The sequence below is a fragment of the Vulpes lagopus genome, chromosome 4, assembly GCF_018345385.1.
Source record: "Vulpes lagopus strain Blue_001 chromosome 4, ASM1834538v1, whole genome shotgun sequence".
Classification (NCBI taxonomy): Eukaryota; Metazoa; Chordata; class Mammalia; order Carnivora; family Canidae; genus Vulpes; species Vulpes lagopus.
The window spans coordinates 131,511,191-131,533,977 of NC_054827.1; the positions used below are offsets into that span (position 1 = coordinate 131,511,191).

The window sequence follows — 22,787 nt, forward strand, 5'->3', positions numbered from 1 at the left end:
CAGTGGTTCTGTATTCTAAAGTTCTATTTTTTAATAACTTCTATACACACTTGCACACAGGCGTGCATATATACACATACATACACACATGTATTTTCTCTATATAACATTTAACATATAATTTATATCTTTGGTATCCAGTTTTTATCCCTCAATACCATGTCAGGAACATTTTTCCATATTGCAAAATAATGTTGAAAACACCGTTGTTAGCATACATGGAGCATTCTGTGGCATGCTGAAGGCTCAGGTCATTCTAAAACTTCGCTGCTGTAATTGGGGCTGTCATAAACACCCTTCCACAGAACTCTGGGACAGACCTCTGAGACAGACCTCTGAGTTTAGCAGAGGGGGAGTTTCTGCAGCCAGGGCCTGAGAATCATTAAACAACCAATTCATATGCTAAGGTGGCCTACAAAGGAGTAGTACTGCTAATCCTCAGGCTCTGGGCTCTGGTTTGCAGGAGCCCAGAAGCTCAGAGGCTTCTCAGATTCCCTTCCTCTGCTATGGCAAACCACCCTTCATTTAAAGCAGCTGCTTGGGAATTTGAGGCCTGTGAAGGTCATCTCTGCTTGTGCTCTTGGCCTGGGTGTGAGCCGGGAGGCAGGGCCTAAGCCATTCTGCTGGGAGAGGAGAGAGAGGATGGTGTAAGGACAGAATCAACGTGCTTCGCGGCTGAAGAGGCCTCCTCCTCGTTAGTAAAGAAATCCAAGAGCAGAATGTGGCTTTCTTCTAATTAATAGAAATTCACAGAGCGTGGGCCTGAGATACACAGGCCGGGCGCTGTCAAGAACAGATGGGTGCTCCGGATGGTTTCATGAAATCCAGCTCTAAGACTTGCAAAACAAGTTGGCCTTTCTGGGAAGTTTGGTGTCTTCACTGCATCCCCTCCCCAGTGACTTAGATGAAGAGTTCGCCCCAAAGATCCTAAGAGAGTACCCCCAGTACATTTCTAAAGAGAATGAACATATGGGATGAGGGCCAGCCCTGCCTGCCTCATGGGACCACCCAATGGTCTTGTGAACGGCCCTATAATCCACTTGCTCCCAAACACGCATGATTGGCACAGGCTCCGGCCACACGCTCCACCTGGGCTGAGAGACATGGTGCATATGGACCTCAGGGAATTCTATCTGGTGGGGAACATTGACAGAGAAATAGGCAGCTCGGCACAGCATGGTGAGGGGAAGCTGGAAGGCGCTAAACCAGACATCCATGGCCATGGGGGTGGTGGGTGGCAAATGTATCACAACTGCTCTCTGGGCTGGTGGATGGGCACCGGAATCTGTACCATTTGCTGATTCCCATGGTGTAAATGTTCTCACCATGATCAATGACAAACTATGGAAATGGCGTCACATCTCTGCACTGAGCCCATCCAGCAAGACTGGGAGGAGCTGCCCTGCAAAAGGAGACCCCAAGGATGAGCTGCAGTTCCCAGGAGAACACTGGGGTAGAGGGGGAGCAGAGCAAGGATGCCAATGGGTGGAGGAGGGTGGGACGTAAACAGCAATAGCTAAGGCTCCCTAGGCCTGGATTAGAATTCACCAGACGGAATTGGGATGGATTTCACATCATGTACAAAAGGAAGAGACAGAAGGATTTTAAGTAAAATAGCAACATGATCAAGTTTGTGACTTGGGATGATGGAAAGGGGAAGCTTTCTTGTTTCTGCCTCCTGTCATCAACAAACCTCATTTCTTTGAACCCTGGTTTTTATCTGGAATCCTCCCTTCTTTTAGTTCCAAATTCCTCCACTCTGGCTTCATACCTTGGCATCATCCCTTGACTGTAAAGTTGTTTTGACTGTTCCTCTGCACCCCCCTCCAGCCCTTTTCCTCACAGGAGACAGTGATCTTTTTACAAAAGAAATTGAACCATGTTGTTCTCCTATTTAAAAGCCCCCTTGCTGCATTTAGATGGGGTCATAACTGGGACTTACAGGCCATCTGAGCCCTACCTCATCTCACAACATACCCTACCCTTGCCCATGTGATCCCAACACACTGGCTACTTTCTATTTTTCCAACAAACCAGGCTCAGGACCTGGCCATGTGCTTCCCTCTCTGCCTGAAAAGTTCTTCATCCACCACCCCCTTCCCACCTTGAAATGCTCAGTTCAGTATTCCTCTCCTCAGAGTCCAGTTTCTACTAGGTCTGACTAGCTGAGATTGGACAATAATAAAATATGGAGAAATGCACAATTCTTTGCAAACACTGAATGGCAGCCAAGGCAGGGCCACAGTCCTTGAGGAAAAGAATGCACATCAAGTTGAGCTCCATATTCTTCCTCGATTTCTCTCTGGAGCATTTTCCCAAACCATGGGTCAGAAGTGGAACCCAAGCTGAGAGTGGTGTTCCTGCTAGATGGGGTACTCAAAGGCTGGAATTCAGAGGTGCTCTGATATCTGGGTCTGTGGAACAAAATAACAGAAAGGAGAGAGCCAGGTACTGCCCTAGAAATGCCCCTTGGGTCCTTGGCTGAGTCCTAAGCTGGGCAGCACAGTGCAGGACTCGGAGTCCTAAGCGAAGAGAAGCTGGCCTGCCTATTGCTGAAGAGACTTCAGAGGTCACCCACTGCTGCCAAGATGGCAGATTTCTGGCTGAGCCCAAATTGGGTATCCTCAGTGAATGCTCAGGGGAGTCAACCACTGTCATGGAAAGGCCATGCCCTGGAAGCAAGGTCCACACTTTAGGAGGAAAATCAGACTCTAGGACTAGGCCAAAACTAACATATCCCTGCACAGGAATGACACCATCTGCTGATTATTCCACCACCTGCCAGAACAAAAGGCACTCAGCATTCTCTGGTGGAGATAATAACCAGGAGTCTCTGCAACATATCTACATGATGTCCAACATAGAATTTTTTTTTTAATTACTGGACATGTGAAGAAGCTGGAAAATGGGACTTAACCAAGAAATAAAACAGCCAATAAAAACAGACCCAGGGATAATACAGATATTGGCATTAGCAGACAAGACCTTCAAAATAACACTGATTATATATTTTTAAAAATATAGGAAAGATCGACAAAGTGAGTGAAAAGACAGAGTATTTCAATAAAGAATCTGAATCTCTTAGAAAGGATAAAATGGATATTCTAGAGTCACAAAAGATAACAAATGAAATTCAGAACTCATTGGATGGAATTATCAGCAGATAAGACAACAGAACAGAAGTGAACTAAACAACAGGTTGATAGACAATTCAAACTAATGCACAAAGATGAAAAAAAGGAGAAAAAAGTTTCAAAAGAAACTTTTGGGATATAATCAAAAAGTCTAGATTCTAGGAAACAAGAGAAAAATAGGACAGAACAAAATATCTGAATAAATAATGACAAAAAATTCTCCAAATATGATACAAGACTTGAATATACAATTTTAAGAAGCTCAGAAAAATCCAAGCAGGATCAATAGAAATAAAATCACACCAGGCACATCACAGTCAAATTGCCAAAAACCAAAGATAAGAAGGAAATCTTGAAAGCAGTCAGAGATAAAATAACATACTTATTTCATGAAAACAAAACCAAACAAAAAAATCATGATAAAAACAACCAATTTTGAACAGAAACTATGGGAGCCAGAAGGTAAACGCAATGAGATCTGCAAAGTGCCAAAAGAGGGGGAAATACCTGCCTACCTAAAATTCTGAATCTAGCCGGGGGAAAAAAATCTAATAAAAATAGAAGTTGAAGTTTGTTTTCATAAAAAGAAATATGAGAGAATTCATCACCAGCAGATCCTTACTATGAGAAATGGCAAAGCTCTTTAGGCAGAAGGAAAACAGATCCCCAGGGGTGGGAGCAAGAATGCACAGCTCAGGAGCATGAGGGGATCTGGATAAATGCAGAAGATCATTCTTGTTTGGAATAACAATAGTAACAATGCCTTACGAAGTTTATCATATATAGATGTAATATGTATGACAAAGATGAGGAAAAGAAGAAAGAGTGAGGATAAACTATTAAAATTTTTGCATTATTTATTAATAATTATTAATGTATTTGGAATTTCCATATTACATGGTAAAAGCACTAATTTAAGGTACATTTAAATAATTAATAGGTACATTTTGAAATCTCTAGGGTAAGCACTGAGGGAATGATACTAAAATGTATAGCAGAATGAGCTAATGGAGCAGAAAAAGGAATAATAGAAAATATTTATTAATACCAAAAACAAAGGCAAGAAAGGAGAAATAGAACAGAACAAAGAAAACATATAGTAAGAAGGGAGACAAGCACTTATTCTATCATCACGCGTACAAAATGTACATGAACCAAACACCTCAACTGCAAAGCAGAGGTTGTAAAATTCAGCCAAGTAAACCAACCACATGCTGTTTCAAAGAAACACTCTTTCAATATAAAGATGCCCATAAGTTGAACGCAAAAGGGTAGATGGTATAAAAGAAGTTGGATTCCATGAAAACACAAAGGGAACAAAACTGGTGTGATCACTTCAATATCAGACAAAGTGCAATCTGGGCAAGAAGCGTGAGAGGTAATGAGGGACTTTTCATCACGATCAAAGAGTCAAGTCAGTAAAACATAATTGTAAGTCTGCATGTGTCTCATAAATAACTTCCAGATACATGAATCAAAAGTAACATAACCAAAAGAAGAAATACACAAATGCACACTCAGAGATTGTAAACATATCTGGGTAAAGAACAACGTGAATAGATGGCCTGTTGGTAAAGATACAGAAGATCTGATCGGCACAATTAACCAGCTTGGCCCAATCCCCATACTCAACAACGGCCAACTATTTATTCTTTACAAGGACCTGCAGGATATTTACCCAAATAGACCATAACCTGGTCAATAGAACAAATCTCACATTTAAAAAAAATTAAAATAGCATAGTATACGTTTTCTGACAACAGTGAAATAAAACTACAAATCAGAAACAAAACGAGAACTACAAAATTTGGCAGGTGCTTGGAAATTCAGCAACACACTTCCACGTAACCCATGGGCAAGGAGAGACACACAAATGGAAACTGGAAAGTCCTTTGAAGTGAACGGACATAAAAGCACAACACATCAAAATGTGCGGGACGTAGTTGAAACTGCTCAGAGAGAAATGCGTAGATGGGAGCGCACAGATCACAAAAGAAGAACAGCTCAACATCAATGATTTAAGCTTCCAACACGAGAAGCAAGAAAAAAGGACAGCCAACCAAAAAGTGAGTGAAAGAAAGCGAACAATGAAGGTATAAACAGAATCCAGGGAAATAAAATACAGACATACAATGAGGAAAATTGACAAAACCCAAAGAGATCCTCTGAAGCGATTGATAAAATTGCTACCCGGGAGAGGGAAAGAATGAACATGAGTGGACTCTAAATGTCTTAGAGGACTCTAAATGTCTTTCAGACATGCAAGACCCCGTGAGAATATCACGAACATTTCATCCTGGGATTCCTGAACATCGGGTACCCTCCACACGTGTGACAGTGACGCAGGAAACCCCGTGTCTTGGCCAAATCACAGATGTGCTAAGTGCAGAGCTGGCTTCGACCTCCAATTACATCCTAAGGTCCTTGCTCTTTCCATTGTCCCTTTCGAGACCCAATGTGGAGTTTAATTGAGGTGTTGGCCAACCTACTGTGTCATCATATTGAAATACATAAATGTGCCAAGTCAACACGTAGTACACCTTAGGCTTATACAATGTTACATGTCAGTAATATCTTTCAAAGGGGGCGGAGAGAGTGAGAGTAAGAGAGAGAGAGAGAGAGAGAGAGAGAGATGCAATGCGCAGAATTAGGACCTGGACTGCTTGATAAACCCCTGGATCTGAAAACACGAGCTCTGATCTTGCAGCATCAACACCACCCGGACCGTAGTCCCACCTGATACCCATGGGAACAAGCTAAGAGGAGGGGCAGGTTTGCATCTCAGGTTGTGGGCAGGAAGGGACGGCCCAGGTGGCCGTGCCAGCCCCCTCCCTCCTGCCACATGACTGCCTCTTACTTAGTGGGGATGATGACGGACCTCCTCCAAGGGCTGCCGGAGGAAGGAGGAAAGCGGGTGGTCAGCACTCTAGAAAGCTAGCGAGATGCCGAGTAAGCCGCTCTGTGTGATGAGCCTACCTGGGGGCCATGGCTCAGGGCCCTCGGAGCTCGCCCTGGGTCTGTAGGGCACCGTGGTCTCTTCTCCTCCTCTCCCAAATGTGCTTCCTTTGCTCCTGCTCCACTGATGCTTCCGTGCGGGGCACAGGACACTTCGGCGCTTCCCCAGACCAAGGACGGAGCTGCACAGTTGGCATCGTATCTGGAATTCTCCGTGCCTAAGGCAGGCCCCATCCACCGGCCGGCCACACCTGATTTCGCCACCAAGGGCGGCCCGTGGGCTCTTGCAGTCAATTGCCCGGAAAGTGGAGTCACCTGCACCCCCCTCTCCACAGCGTTCCCCTTGTCCCCGAGCATCTTGCCTTCCCCCTGCAGACCCTCCTCTGCTCCTACCGAGTGCCCCACGGCTGTGCTCACCCCCAACGTGACCTCCGTCTCCAGGACACAGACCCTGCGCAGAAGGTGGGCATGTTCCCCCCTGAAGGCCCGGACCGAGTCTTCTATCCCCAGCACCACGCCCTTCATCAGCTCTTCCTGGCTGACCCCGAGCTCCGAGATCAGCGCCTTGAGCTCCCGGTTTTCCAGCGTGACGTGCTCCATCACACCTTTGGATTTTCTGACGCTCTCCAGTGCGGCTTTCTGGAGCTGGGCCAGGTGCCCTTTCAGCTTCTCGTTCTCCTCTTCGAGCTCAGAAATCTTGCCGTAACTTTTCACATTGCAGTCTTCCAGGTCAGAGATGACCCGCCAACTTTGGTCGAGCTCCCCCTTAAAGTCAGTGATGTCCCCTAACAGCATGCTGTTTTCCCGTTCGAGTGTGGCTATCCTTGTCACATTCCTGTCCCTCTCTTCTTCGAGGACGCACAGTTTTCTATGGCATCTCTCTCGGTCAGCCCGAAGCTCAGCGTTGTCACGTAAAAATTGGCTTCTCTCTTTCTTCAGTCCAGAAATGAGCTGATGAAACCTCCTCCTCTGTCTCTCAAAGGCTCTCGGTGCCTGGTTCCGGCCCAGCTCCGAGGGCCACTCTGGGCCTGGACTCACGTGATCCAAATCGGTCACCATCCCTGGAAGGCCCGCGCTGGCTCCCACGGCCCCCATCTCTCCTGGTCTACCCCCTGCTCTAGTCTCCCCGGGTTTGACTTCCCTGGCCAAACGCATCTCCAAGCCCTGGTTGTCCAAACCCTGCAGGGAGTAAGCGTTCCCCTGGCAGCCGTGCCATTTCAGAGCCACGCTCCTGCTCTCTCCCGCCAGCCTGGAGGCTTGCTGCCACGGTCCCCCGCCCCCAAGCTCCAGGATGGAGAGTTGCTGGAAACAAGCTTCCATCTCCTTTTCAAATTCATCTATTCTGAGCTCAGAACCGCCAGATCCTTTGCTCAGCACCCATGGGCTACTGATGGGCTCGGTCCCCTTGGGTGAAAAGGCCAATCTGGGGGACAGTGTCAGACCTCCCTCTGCTGCTGGGAAGAGTGTATCGCGGCCTGCACATTCCATGGGACCAGGTTCCTCCGGGATGTCACTGTGGCCCAGACTGTACCCTTCTAGAGGCCATGCCTCCTCCTCCTTCTCTTCTTGCCCTTCATCCCCAGGGCTTTCCTCTTGCAGATGCAGAGCATTTCCAGACCACACAAGAGTTTCTTCCTTGGCCAGCCCTGCAAGGAGCTGAGCACCTGCTGGAGACGGCCTCTGGGCACCAAGGGCCCTGGCTGTGGGGTGCTCTTTCTCCTTCTCCTTCTCCTCTGATGAAAGCCCTCCCTCCCTCCCCCTCCCACTCAGGGCTGTGGGTCCCTCGGTTGACATTGAGGCCTCCTCCTGCAGAAGAGGCAGTGGGGACTGTGGCCCGGGCCCGGGGCAGGAGGCAGAGGCCTGGGTTTCTAAAGCCCCGTTCTCGATCAGCACGCCCTCTGGGGCTCCAACGCCAGCCCAAAAGCTCGGGTTTTCTCTGCTTTCCTGACTTAGCTTACTCTTGCCACCGAGGTCTTCCTCCTTCCCGCCCGCAGCCTTCCTCACCCCCTGCTCCTCGGTTCTCCATTCTGGTCCTCCTCCCTCCTTCCAAGGGTCTTTTAGATCTCTGGGCCCTCTCCTGGGAAATCGCTGACTTGAAGTCTGTGGGGACTCCTGGCAGAGTGAGGCTTTGTGGCTCTTTTCCCAGTGACGATCTCGACCGGGTTGTCCTAAGGCTCTGGGAGCAGGCGACGGCCTGGCATCCAGCACCTGCTCCATTTGGGATTCTTGTGGCGAAGTCTCTTGGAGCAGCAGTGGCAGCAGCAGGGAATGCGGGTCCCCGGCTGGCCCCCAGGGAGGGAGTGTGGACGTCTGCACCAGGAGAAAGGATCCCTGGGCCTGGGTGGCTGCTAGCCTCTGCTCTGAAATCCAGGCCAGCTCCACGGGAAGGAGTGAGCTGTCCCTGTACTGTCCAGAGGGGCAGCCACAGATGAGGAGGAGAGCCTGTTCATCCATGCTGGGTTCAGCTGGAGTCGGCTAAGGACGGGAACAGAAGGGAAGATATGAAGCAGCCCCTTCCTCCACTTAGCCCCACACCTCTCTGACCTCATCTCCTGATGCTCCCTCACCCAGCCATATAGGCCTCCCCAACATGCCGAGCCTGATACCACCCCAGGGCCTTTGCACCTGCTCTTCCCTCTACCCAGAATATCCTTCCCCAGATCCCTTCATGGCTCACTCCCCATCCATTCACATCTCCGCTCAGATATTACTTCCTCAAGAAGCCCCCTGACCATGTCACTGCACTGATTGTATCCCCTTTACTGTGCCCCCACCCTCCTCTCATATCCTCTGCATATCTGTGTGTGCACAGATATGTGATAGGACAGCTGGGCCTGGACATGCGGTTGTGGGCTCCCCACCTGCCCACTCCCCATCTAGGTCTCAGGGTGTTACATTCAGTCTTCCCAAGTCTCCTTCTCAGTTATTTCTAGAATGTCCTTCCAAACACTTCTGCAGCCCCTTCTCCCACTTTCCACACGCAGTAGGGCTGATCAGACCTGGCTGGCACCCTGGGCGTGCAGAAAGCCTCTGGCCTCACCCGTCCATGGTCAGATCCTGTGACGTCTTCCAGGGACCCGTCTCTGGTCTCCAGGCCTGGCATCACAACCAAAGGGCCTTGTCCTGCTCCAACGCAGCCCCAGGAGCAGCACCCCTCAGAGGGCTGGCCTGGGAGGCAAGAGGACCCCAGCAGTTAAAGAGACCCTCCTAGCAGTTTTGTCACAACTGCCACTAGCGACTAAGCCACCTGCTCTTGGGATGACCTGGCGCTGCTCACTGACTCAAGTCCTTTGAGCCAAAGGTGGCCTGATGATCACCACCACCTGCCGGGGAAGGAAACCAAGGCTTGGAGATGGGAATGACTGTTGACAAGCAGCAGATTGGGTCTGGAAGCCACCTTGGCTGACCACGAAGCTCATGCAGGTGACAAAACCCATGATACCTCCATCAACCCGGGCACCCTCATGGCCACACAGGGTCATAATCCCCTGCTCCCAACCCCACAAGGCTGGCATGCAGATAAAGGAGCTGGGCCTCGGCTTCACCACCAGACAGGCTCCTCCTTCTTCTCTGAGGACAAATTTGACCATTGATTTGCCAGCTCTGCTCCCCAGAAATAGGAATGAAGGGGATGGCAGCTGTGTGGGTCAGTGGCACCCCTGGGTATAAATAACCCTTCATCTGTAACCCCATCTGGCCTTGGAAGACTGCAAATAACCACAGTGGGACATGGTGGCTTTGAGGCTCCCCAAGTGCAGTGGCTTTGCAGCAGGGCATTTAGAAGCCCAGTCTGAGACTGTGATTAGAGACATTGGTCCCCATTAGGGACAAGTTGGGGACAAGGGGCTCCTTAGCCTAGCAGCTCCCAGACCTTGCACCTATTTTACATCTGAGCTGTCAAGTGGTCGGCTGGTGATAGGAGAGTCATTTCATGGTCTCCTGCAAAGACTCCTCCTGAGACCCCTCCTCCTGAGACACCTGCTGCCCGGTGCTGGCACCAGCGTCGCCTAGCCAGCCCCCTCCTGAAGGCTGAAGGAGTGAGCCTAAATGTCTGGTTGAGCCCAAGTCAAGGACGTTGTCCTGGACATCGCAGACTCTAATCCCACCTCTTCTGGCTGTGTGACATCAAGCAAGCAACACTACCTCTCTGAGCTTCAGCTTCCTGTCTGTAGAGCAGTAACCCCCCAACCCCGGACACACTGGCACATCCTAGGGGAGCTGGCCCATCAGCGGGCGATCCTACAGGCACCCCACATACCTGCTGAGCCTCTCGGTCCAGGGGCGCTGGTGGAGCCCAGGGTGGCCTGCAGATCTTGCCTTTTGGGAGCATCTGGTGCATCCTCCCTGGGCAGGGACAGTGGTTCATCCTGGATTTGGCTCAGAGTGACCTTGAGGAAGACACAGGAGGAGAGCTGTGAGTGTCCCCACAGTGGGAGGGGTCCCTCCAAGGCCATCCCAGGGACTCCAGCGGGGACCCAGGTCCCTGCCCCTGCTGAGGAGAGCAGAGGGCACGTGGCCCACCCCCCTGGCCTTGTGCTCCGGGTCCCGAGGACCAAACCCCCTCCTGCTAGCAGACAGCCAGGTGCGGCAGAGGAGCTTGTCTGTCCAGCCAAGATGCCTCTGTCCCCCCACTCCCCGAGCAGCACCAAAGTCTCCCAGGCCCCTCTCCTTCCCGTGCAAAAGGTTTCTCTGCGTCCCACACAGCAGGGGCAGGCACCTGCCCAGGGGCTCTGGGCGGACCCGTCCTTCAACTGTCAACCAGTCCCAGATGCTGCAACTAGGTGTCCCTGGGCAGCACCCTCACCCCTCAGCCTCTCCCAAAAGGCAAGCTGAGTGTGCAGGGAGGAGCTTCCCGAGCCAGCATCACCCTGCAGGGCAGTATTTAGAGAGAGCCCAGCTCTGACCCCCCACCGCCCGCCCCGTCCACAAGGGGGGGGACAAGTCCCCTCCAGCTTTCCACTGTCCCCTCGCTACTTCTAGCCAGGTTCAGATGGATGCTTTTTGCTTCCCCCGCTGCCTCCCCCACTAGACCACGAGTCCTTTGAGCCGTCAACTTGGCTTCCCTGGTCTGCACCCCCACCTGAGTCTGCCACACCGTAGGTGTGTAATAAATGTTTGATAGATACATATAGGCAGAACCGGCAGAAAGATGGGTGCTCAGCACCTATTCAGCAAGCACTTATTAGGCTCCGACTGTGTCAGATGCTATTCTAGGTGAAGGGGAAGCATGAGTGAACAGATAACACCGGTCCCTTTGTCACTGCCCCCCAGGTCCTCACCTGCTCTCAGCAGAGCCCTGCATGGACTCCCAGCTGGGCCTCCCTCTTCGCCCCCCCACATCCTGCTCACAGTGCCAGGGAGCCCCCCCTCCTCCGGCACCCACTCTCCCACCTACAGGGTCTCCCTTGTAAGGATGAGTTCAGGGTTGCGGTCAGGTGCAGTAGGACCATCCACCAGCTGTCAGGGGTGCCCCCGATGCTCCTCACTCTGGTTTCTGCTCATGGCAGCAGCCTCCCTGCCCGTCCTGACCCTGGTTCTCGCCTGCCTCTGCACCTCCGCATATGCTCTTCCTTCTGCCTGGCTGCCACGTCTTCCTAGGAAGGATGTGGGTGGCCTGCACCTCTCTCTGCCCCCTCCCTTCCACCCCACCCCCAGCATGAGAGCAATCCCCCTGAAACAGAAATAGGAACAGACTGTTGCCTTGTCTCCAACTTTCCTTGCTTCCCACTGTGCAGAAAGAGAAAACCCCTGCCCAGCGGTGCTGCCCCCACCCTCATTCTGCTCCTTAAGGGCACCCGGCTCCTGCCCTGTGTCAGAGCCCCACACCCCCAGAGCCTGCTGCCGGCCTCTCCTTCTGCTCCTCTGCCCAGCCGACCTGCTCCCCTCTGGGCTCAGCCTCAGCAAGGCCTTCCCTGGCTGCCCCCACGTTAAGTCCATTCCCTCCTCAAGCATCTCCCCCTCATACTCTGAGTTTGGGACCTCCCGCTGTCTGTGGGCTGGTTCATGGCACATCCAGCATCCTCACAGACCAGGATTCCCACCCCTGGCTGCACCTTAGAACCACCCAGAGGCTTTTAACAGTCATGATGCAGGACCTCAGCTCAAAGCAACGGAAGCCAGGGGCGCCTGGGCACCAGCATCGCACCATGGGTGCCGGGCCGCCCAGCCACCCAGCTGCCTCTTGCCTTTCTCCACCTGCCTCCCGCCTGAGCAGGGGGGCTGAAGGTCACGGCTGGAAAGAGGTGAGAGAGACAGAGAGAGAGAGAGAGACAGAGAGACAGAGAGACACAGACAGACAGACAGACAGACAGGAACTCCAGGGGGAGCCAGAAGGAAAGCGGCAGAAAGGAGGAGAAAGGAACCGGCCAAGCAGAGCCGGGAGGCCAGCGCCTAACGCCAGGGCTGCTGCACGTTCCATTCTGCTTGGATTTCCTTCCCACACCCGAGCTGACTTCAGGGCGGCCCCACAAATACTTCCTGGGCATCAGCTGAGTGCCAGGCCCTGCTCTGGGGCTGGGGACACCGCCATGGATCAAACTCACACACCCCTGCCTCCAGGAGGTGACTTGAGGGCAAGGAGGGGGCCTCCTAGAAGACGATGCTGTCCCCTAACCACCACCCCCCCGCCACAGCTTCATTCCACAAGTGACAAAATCACTGCTCAGAGTGGGAGAGTGACTTGTCCAAGACCACACAGCACACGGGATGAGAGCACAGAACCCGATCTGACTTTCTCTCCCCCTCCCCGCCCCTCTCTGCTCAGTCTGGTCAATCCTTCCTGCTCCTCGGTACTCACGGGAGCAGGGAACCCCAATTGGACGGGACTTTAGCTTTCATGTGCAACTATTTTGAAAAAAACAAGCAAAGAAAAAGAAGAAAGAAAGAAAGAAGAAGAAAGAAAGAAAGAAAGAAAGAAAGAAAGAAAGAAAGAAAGAAAGAAAACAGAGCTATCCAGACACAAACATGATCCATGTGTTAGAATATATCCTTCTGGGCTTTCTTCTACACAGAGACATTTAAATCCTTCCAAAAGTCTGTTTCTACAGAATGTCCATTTTTGCTCTGTGCATTTCTCCTCTGATGGTATCAAAGGATTATCCCCCCACAAATTCTTCTATAACAGTTTACGTTTCACAGCCGCCTAAGAACCTCTGACATGAGGAAAGCCTTCACTTACCAAGGCAGCTCCTTCTTATTGAACATTAAGGTTGTTTCCAATTTTCACCAACTATCCACAGTGCTGAGGTGCTTGTAATATCTGACAACTCTTCAGAATAGAATGGAATCTCAAGCCTCGTATATTTGTCTTATTATGTAAACAACAGATTTGATATCTTTGTGCAAGACCACTCACCATTCCTATTTCCTTTTACATTACTCATGTGTTCGTGGCTTTGCTATGCTTTATTTATTATTATTATTATTATTATTATTATTATTGTTAATTTGCATTCCAGACCTGTGTTTGAAAGCCCTCGCTTGCTGCTGCCAGGGCACCAAATGTGCAATCGGCACTTTTGCACGCAGGTGAATGTGGGCAGTGAGCAAGGTGGGCGCCGCCTAGGACTGTGGAACGAGGAAACGATTCTTGTAACCGTCACCAGGGGTCGCTCTACACGCACTGCCAGCGCAGAGAGGCTCCAGGAGAGGAGGGTCCAGCATTCCTGAGGCTGGTGTGGCCTCAAGCTCCATCTCTGCTGGGGCATGACAGCCTGACACTGACATTTTTAATTGTGTGACTTGCCACCTCCCTGCACAAGCCTCCCTCTAGGCCAGGCTGCAGCCTCTGTGCTGTCCCCAGCTGTCACAGTCTACAGACCCCGTCTCCACTGTCTGCACCTGTGTCTGTCTCCCCTCTAAATTTTCACGGAGCAGGGTCGTCTTTCCAGACCCGGTGCCCGCACAGTGCCTGGGGCATGGCAGGTACTCAGGGCACACTCCCTAAAAAGCAGACGCAGCTGCGGATAGGCCTTTCTTGTCTTGCAAACCACAGTCCTTTTAAATTTTCTTTCACCCACGCCCTGAACAGAAACCTCCTCCCCAAAAACCTCCCCAGGCCAGGGTTTGTCCTTGCTATGGCCCGTTGCTTCAGGGACCTGGGTCCCAAGTGATTTGCTCTGGAAACTGGCAAGTGTGAGATCCCAGGCTGGTCATGTGCATCCTCTGGACTGTGGGGTTGGGTATAAGGCTGCGGATCCCTGCCTGGCTACCTCCCAGAGCTGAGGAGATCCTGTTTGGAGAAGTAAATACAAAGTGAGTAAAACATCTTCCCTAGATGATTAACATCACCATAACTCGCACTTTGACGCCCAGAGCACATCAGGGGTAACAGTGGGTTGTTGGGGGCGGGGCTCCCTGATGACTTGTAATGGTTTTCTATCTGATGTGTGCTTTCGCGGGGCCAGACACTGCTCCTACTTTCCCAATTTCTATGCCTCCCTCCTGGCACTGCCATTGTGAGGCTGTCTCTCCTGCTAGAAGTTTCCATTTGCCATGGAGAGTGGAGTAAATATCTTCCCAGGTATCTTATCCAATGAGCCACTGGCTTACCCAGAGCTCCTGGATGTGGGTAACTAGGGTTGACTCAGACAAGGAGCAAACACCAGCCAGGCCCTGCACAGTGAGAATTAGGGCCTCCAGAGGCGGGGCATACCACCACAGGGGCACAAGGAGGGGACAAGCTGGCATGAGATCAGGAAAGTCTTAAAGGAAGCGGCATTCCCACTCAATGGAGAGAGAGTAGCAGGGGTGTATTAAGTAGCTGAGGGGAGCAGGCAATAGAAGTTTCTAGACACAGGGAAGGCTGCAGGACAGAAAAGTCTGGAGTATTTGGGGGCTTGCGCGAGCTCAATGTAGCCAGGGCAGGGTCAGCGGAGGGAGCCCAGCCTAGAGCAGCAGAGGCCTTGAATGCCACGCATAGGAGGTTGAACTTGATCCCAGAGTAATAGCAGATGGGAGGTTTACAAAAGGAGATCACTTGGGGGTCACCACAGTTATCCAGAGAAAGGCGCTGAACACCTGCCTGTAGCTCTTCAGCCCTCCAGGTCCCAGCCCCTTTGGAAACACACCGTCATTGGCTTTGGGAAGTCACATCCCCATGCAATGTCCCCAGAACTCTGCCTACAATTTCATAGATGCGCCACCACAGTCCGCTGAAGTTGATACAACTCTACACCAAGACCCTGAGGGGCTGGCGGTTTTGTTATCAATAGGCTCCAGCACTTAAATGTTAGGTCTTAGCTACACTCCCCTGCGAGCTGGTAACTGGCTGGCACTTTACATCTCCCCAGCGGGCCCTCTCAGGAGCACTTCTTCCTCTCAAGATGGCCCTTTGTGACTCCTATATGCTCCACTTTGGGGTTGCCATTGCCCTTGGAGAGTAAGACAGAGCCTGGCAGACTGTCACACCCCGCGGCCCTGGGTCCAGGCCCCGGCCTAAATGCCAGGACCGCCAGCAGTGCCCCACAGACTGTCAGGCCCCTGCCTCAGCCCCACGGTCCTCACTCAGATGATTTGTCATCCTGCACAGGTGGGGGTCTGTCTTGGACACTTTGCATCCCCTGTACTGAGCTAAGGCCCAAGCCAAGCGTCCGCACCAACTGGGTGCCCGTTAGATACTGATTACGAGGCCACAGAGCAGTCCGCGCTGGAGGAGCGGAGCATGGCGTGCAGGAGCTCGTGGGGGCACAACTCCTGCCCCACCACTGAGTACCTCTGCAACCCGGGGCAGGTCATGAGCCCCTCTGTGCCTCCACTTCCTCATCTATGAAATGAGGATAAAATAGTGCCTCCCTCCGAAGATCGTGGGTGCACGACACGAGTGATAGAGAGCACAGGAAACAGAGCCCAGCACGAAGATGCTCTAGTAGGTGCTGGGGATCATCGACATCCACCCGCACAAAGCTGGCAAAGCTTCCTGCCATCGAGGAAGAGGAACCAGCAGTCTCACACCTCACAGGTCTTCACCACTGTTCCTCCAGGGGGAACGCATGTCATGGGCTGAACGGTGTCCCCCCCGAATTTGTAAGTTAAAGCCTTAATCTCCAGTATCTCAGAATGTGACCTGATTTGGAAATCGGGAAGCACTTAGTTACGATGAGGTCCATTAGGGTGATCCGTGACCTTATAAAAAGGGGATGTTTGGGTGCCGAGATAGACATGCAGACAGGGAAGGCGCTGGGAAGACACAGCGAGAAGGCCCAGGAGACGGGCTGCAACAGACCCTCCCCACAGCCTCAGAGGGAACCAACCCTGCCCACACCTCGACCTGGGACTTCCAAGTTCCAGAACTCCTGTTTAAACCACTCGGCTCACGGTCCTTCGTTATGGCAGCCCCAATAAATGACAATTTCCATCTATAGATGATTTATTTTTCAGAATTACAATAAGGTGCCAATATTAAATGTACACTGGTTTCCTTTTATCTGATGGATATAACAGAGGAAGGATGTAGAAAAGAGACGAGAGCATAAAGTAGTAATTTGTTTTAAATGGCCACAGGGAAACTCATTATTAAAATGATCTAAGCAGAGAGAAAATATAGAGCATTTAAAGTTTTAGTTAATTTGAAGTAGATTTATCCAAAGAAAACTTTGAGTTTGTTGTTGTTGTTAGTTTAACAAGTAGTCTTCTTCGAGTAAGGTGGCTCACTGATTTTTCCTTAAATGTAAATTGACCTGGTGGAGAGAAGCAGGATCTCCATCTTTTGAAAAGAGCTGAGTTAACTCTTTCCAGGGAGGCAGGGCTGGTGCAGGAGACACAGAGCCCTTTGGACTCCCATCAAATCTGGATCAAGTTCCAGTTCTGCTCCCTACTAGCTGTGTGACCATCGATCAATGCATTACCTCTCTGAGCCTCAGTTTCCCTATACATGGGGTAGGGATACCAATCGTACCCACCCCACAGCCTGCCTGAGAATTAAATGAAACCATGCCTTTGGAAACTCTCAGGAGGGTGCTGAGCACAGGACAGGAATATACTAAACTAAGTTTTTACTCTTCTGTCAGTCAAATGAATAAATAAATGTCCAATCTGCCCTTGTTTGCAGTTCTTAAGAAACTTGCCCAGGATCACACAGCTACTAAATAAGAGAACCAGAAAGGGACCCAATCCTGTGTTTTCCGCTGCTAGTCCCGGGGACCTTCTGTGTGCTGCTGCGGGACTGAGGCTACATCAGACCCAGACCCTGCCCTCAAGGAGCTCACAGTCTAACGGAGGAGAAATGAAGATGCACACCTCATACCACTAGCAGGTGGTGCAGGAGCTGTGCAGGAGGTGTGCAGGAGGTGGGAGAGCATCATCACCTTTGGAAGGAAGGGATGGGTTGGGAAGACTTCACGGGCACATGGCAGTTACATAATAGTGCACACCCAAAGGGGCTCATCTGGCACACAGATTCATGAACTGCTGGATAGATGGATGGACAGGGGGGAACAGATGATGGGGGATAAAGGGTAGCTGGTTGGCTCCCTGTGGAGTCGCTGGATGGAAGGATGGACAAGCAGGTGGTAGGATGAATGAGACGGTGGAGTGTAGGTAGACACGTTGACGGATGGATGCGCAATCAAGTGGGTGGTACATGGGTGGACAGGCGGATGGGTGGATGAGAAGGTGGACCGATGGGTAGTGGGGTGGCGGTGCTGAAGGACGGGTGGGTGAAGATGTATGACTGGCTGTGCATTTTGGAGGGTGGGTGACTGTTGGAACCAGGATGGGTGGATGGGGCTGGTGGGGTTGGTGAGTAGATGAAGAGGAAGACTAGGGAATGAGGGAGCTGGTGACTCATACACATGGCTGCAGGATAAAGTTAGAGGAGAATTGCAACATCATTGGCGCCCTGGCTTGAGGCCACTTACCGGGCTGCAGTGACCAGCAGCGGCGGGGCTGCGCGCGCTCTCCCCCGGGGCCCGGGCCCCCAGCGCCTGGCGAAGGCTCTGGTTTTGCTGGGCGAGGTCCTCCACCTGGCCCTGCAGGCCGATCTCCGACAGCTTGAGCTCGTAGATGCAGCAGCGCAGGTCCTCCAGCTGCCCGCGGAGCCGGCGCTCGGTGTCGCGCTGCCCCCGCAGCCTGCGCGCCGCCTCGGCCCGCTCCCGCTCCCGCTCCCGCTCCCGCTCCCGCTCCCGCTCGGCCTGCAGGGCGCGCAGCTCCGCCGCCTCCCCGGAGACGCCCCGGGCTCCGGCCGGGCCGGGAGGGCAGGGGCTGCCCGGGGCCGGGGCGTCCAGCTCGGCCAGCAGGAGGCCAGCCGCCCGGCACAGGCGCCGCACGTCCCGCTCCAGCCGCCGCACCTGCTCCCGCAGGCCGCGCTCCTGCTCGCGCGCCAGGCCCAGCTGGCGCCGCTGCGTCCGCCGGCAGCGCTCCAGGGCCTCCGCCTGCCGCCCCAGCGCCTCGTCCCGGCGCCGCAGCCGCTCCCGCAGCCGCCGCAGCCGCCACCGCTGCCGCCGGGCCGCGCGCTCCTTCTCCAGGACCTGCGGGTTGGCGGTGGAGGAGGGCGTCAGGACGCGGCGCGCGGGCAACCACCGTCGCTCTCACGGTCTTTGTTTTAAACTTCCACATGGGGGGCATCAGGGTTTTGTTGTTTGCTTTTCTCGTGCATTAGTTTTAGAAATTAAACTATTGCATCGAGTATTACTGATTTCATCACTGAGGGTTTTTTGGTGTCCCTGCAGCTTTTGCAGAGGAGGAGTGCCTCCCTCGCTGCACCCCAGTAGGAGCCCCGCACACCAGGAGCTCCCTGGGGCCCTGGATGGAAACTGCGCTGGTAGGCACGGGCATCAGCTGCTGCAGGCAGAGAGGGCGGCGCCAGTGGTTCCAATACTGAGTACCTCCACACCAGTGTGTACAGGGCTGCCGCCCGGACCCACTTGAGCTTCCCCATTTCCACCCAGGACCTCCCCGATCTGTCCATGTCCCTAATGCTAAAGGGGTAATGCCTGGCCCTGCAGAAGTCGGCCTGCCCTGGCTCCTGGCTCGTGAGACACAGCTCGGCAGCTGTTCCTTATTGTGAATACCTCCAAGCACTAGGTACTGTCACTATCCCCTTGGGACGCTCAGAAGCTGCTAACACAATATCACGGTGCTACATGTCACCATGGCCAGGACTCGAACTTCTGTGTATCTGACTCAAGGTGTGGAGAAACAACTCTCTGCTCTTGGGCCTAGCCCTCCCTGCACCGGCCCTGGAGCTGCGAGCTAGACCGGGGCCACTGCGAAAACGGGAGTCCTGGCCCAATTTCCAGGATGAATTGAAGCACACGGGTGGCACTGCCTCCGTGTTAAGCTCTCTGGCAGCCACCAGTGACTGCTGGCAGCCGGCCACTGCTGTCGGCCAGGAGAGCTTGCCGAAGACAGCACAGAGCACGTGTGGACAAGGGAAGCTGGGGGCGGCTCTGCAGGCTTTGGCTGACAGCTTGTTTTGGGGGGACGTGGAACAGATGAAGCTGGACTCTGATTCCCTGGGAAGAAAACTGCTCCCAATCATCCCGTAATCAGCAATGCTCCATCCCCTGGGTTGGACAGCCTCTATCAACCCTCAGAATGACCACAGGTCACTACAGAAATGAGGTGATTTTGCATGCAGATGCTTAACTGGGAACGGTGACAACGACAGGGCGAAATCACCCTTCGGCAAATATCAGGTACAAAGCGCTCATCTGTGTGAAACTCATCTGTGCGCTCCTACAAAACTTGCTCCCAAATGCGGACATCACTGGGGGGAGGTTCGGGGTTGTAGCTGGGTCGAGTGGTCACGGAGGGACCCTGAGCAAGTACCCCCACCGCTCTGAACTCCTGCCCCCCATCTGGAAGTGGGGTTTCCTGACAGATCTTCCCAGGGGCATACAGATCACATGACAAGCTAATAAGGACGTGTGTCTAGAAGAGGCCATAGTATCCCATAGGACCGCTGGCCCCGCAGTGCCTCTGAGCCCCCTGACAGCACTGTCCCTGCTGGCACCCTCATCCTCTGTCTCCCCAGTGCACTGGGAACAGGTGACTGTAGGGCTGTGGCTAATTCCCTTTGGAAATCCTGCATGGATACAGGGAATGGCCCAAAACATCTTGAGTGAAGTAGTTTCCATGGAGAGATCACATTGTTTGTGGCGGGATCGCACACACCACACTGCATTTCACGTGACAGCTCCCCCGGGGACACTGACGAGGACGTGCTAGCGGAGCAGAGGACCAGAACTGGACTTCCCGCCCCTGCCGTTCCATGCAGAGGGGGAAATGCCACTTGCATGTCTCCCTGGCGCCTCAAAGATGAATTTCAATTTAAACGAGCTCCTTATCTTTCCGTGTCTGTCTCAGTTCATGCCTCAGTCAGGGCTTTTGAGCCGTTTTGACTGCTCCCCACACTGAGAAACACACTTCCACCCCGTGCCCCCTCGCATGCACTGGGTATCGCTGAAACAGAAGCTTCACCAAACAGCACTCCTTGTACACATAATGCCCTTTCTTATTTCCTAGTTCATTCCGGTTTTTAAAACATGCTGGTTGCAACACGGACCACAAGCGGGAGTCCACCTGCAGTTTGACAGTCGCTGCTGGGCTGTACGGTGCATGGCGGGGGCTCCGAGAGCCACACGCGGTTGTCCTGGAAGCCTGTCACTTCTGCCTCTGCAGTATTCCCGAAGTGTGCCCTACCTGCAGCCTTCATCATCGCCCCTGGAATACTGCAATAAAGGCTAATATTTACAAAAGCAGCTGGTGTCGTTTACGGTTACCGCTGTGAGTGTTTTACACATACTCACTCGCTTGGCCCACATAACAACCCAAGACGGTTGGTACTGTTATCATTCCCAGTTCACAGATGAGGAAACCGAGACCCAGAGAGGTTACATCACTTGCCCCAGGTCACACAGCCAGGGAGCGGCAGAGCCAGGTTTGGCACCAGGTGTCTGCCTCCCAAGTCCACCTCCTTAACCACCCACTGCTTGTCCAGAGCACTAACTTGTCCTCCTGCCTCTACCATCTCTTTCTCTCTCTCTTTCTGTCTCCCCCGCCACCCCTGCAATTAGAATAATTTCTCCAGAACCCTGTCTTGAGCCTCTCCTGCTAAAGTTCCCTAAAGCTTGCTCCTCATTGCAATCAATATTTGGACCACACCGTGGTCCTGGCAACCTGGCCTCTCTGGAGCCTTCCTCCCTCGCTAATGCCCTCTCTGCGCCCAGACCTTCTGCTCTGGCCCCAACATGTCCCCCCACACTCCTGTGCCTATACGTAGGCTGTTATGCACACCTCGTGTGCTTTTCTTCCAAGGACCAACTCAGTTGGCTCAGCTGTCTGGAGCGCCCCCTCCCCCCAACGACTCCAAAGACACACACTGTGCCTGCACCTTCCCCCTGGCAGCTGGCATCGAATTTGGAAGTTACATGTCTCCTATCCGTGTTTCCACCTGCATGCCAGCTCCTAAGAGCAGAGACCCTACGTCAGTCCTCAGCTTGTCCAAGAGCCACAGAAATGAACCTCTGACCAAAGCTCCCAGTGATTACATGGTTCCTGCAGATCACCCAGTGCTTCACCAGCTCCCCATTCCCTCCAGCGGATCCCAGCCAGAACCCTGGTGAGGAGGGCAGGGCGGAATGGGTATCACATTTTATGGACAGGGCAGCTGAGGCCCAGAGAAACCATGTGACCTTGCCCTGGACCTCACAGCCCCTGCCTGCGCCGTTGGAATCAGGACCCCTCTAAGTCCCCTGGCTGGGCTCTCCCAGCATCCCCACCACCCATCACTGTCTTTGCTCAATGCACCTGTTGCCTCCTCCCAGCACAGGGGGCCATCCTGCTAGGTCAAGAAACAAGTACTGGAAAGAAGAGGGAAAGTTGTACCTGGCTGGCAAGCTCCCCCTGCAGGGCTTGCAGCTTCTCCTGGGCCCGTACAGCAGCGCTCTGTTCCTGCTTCACACGGGCGCTCAGCTGGTCCACCTTGTGCAGCAGTTGTCTCTCCGACAGCTCCAGCTCCTGGATTCTGCAGCATTGAAGCAGGAAGATGCTTACTCAGGATGTAGTAAACATGGCCTAAGATTTTCACCAACACCAACCTTTTCTGTTTTTGGTCATTTGGCCAAATTGACATTCTGACCAAATCACATTTTGTGAAACATTCATACATATTTAAGATGATTTAGAATACTTCAGAAATGTCTATCCAGTAATAATGCACCATGCATCAGGAATCTTCAGAGTGTTTTCATCCCTAAGCCAGTAATCCCAAATTCACCAAAGAAGGGCTGAGCCAGAGCCACGCGGCCTAAGAGCTTTATCTGTCTTGTTTCAATCAATCCTCATATTACCAGCCTGCAGGTGAGTTCCCTTATGCCTACTCCACACACCGGAAAACTGATGATCAGAGAGGCCAGGCAACTTGTCCAAGGTCACACAGCATTGTAGAGCCCAGGTGGTCTTACTCCCAAACTCAGACTTTTAACCCTATGTCCATTGCCTCCCATTTGAACTACACTCCTTCCAATCTCTTCTAAGAAAATGAAATTCAGAAAACATGTTTCTGCAACTGAAATCATTAATCTTTGTATTATTTACAGAAGAGAAAAGGTGGAAACGGCCTACTAGTTAGGGACGGCTAAGCCACGTGAAGCCTTTTCTTATTATCCTGGGGAAAGGTGGAGGAGCTTGTATCACATGGCAAGCAACACGGAGGCTCAAAGTGAGCCCTGACCACAGCTACATTGAAAGGAGACTCGC

The 22,787-nt window shown here is 52.5% G+C and overlaps 1 protein-coding gene across 1 annotated transcript in view; it reads right to left on the reverse strand.

Annotated features, from left to right (window-relative positions):
* C4H4orf50 (chromosome 4 C4orf50 homolog) overlaps window positions 1-22,787 on the reverse strand; it is a 49,874-nt gene that overhangs the window by 22,983 nt on the left and 4,104 nt on the right. The window contains exons 2-7 of the mRNA XM_041751140.1: window positions 21,915-22,053; window positions 17,945-18,553; window positions 10,348-10,477; window positions 9,130-9,257; window positions 7,856-8,564; window positions 6,111-7,735 (exon numbers count right to left, since the gene is read on the reverse strand). Of these exons, the coding sequence (XP_041607074.1) occupies window positions 6,111-7,735; window positions 7,856-8,564; window positions 9,130-9,257; window positions 10,348-10,477; window positions 17,945-18,553; window positions 21,915-22,053 (3,340 nt within the window). The remainder of the gene's footprint in view (window positions 1-6,110; window positions 7,736-7,855; window positions 8,565-9,129; window positions 9,258-10,347; window positions 10,478-17,944; window positions 18,554-21,914; window positions 22,054-22,787) is intronic.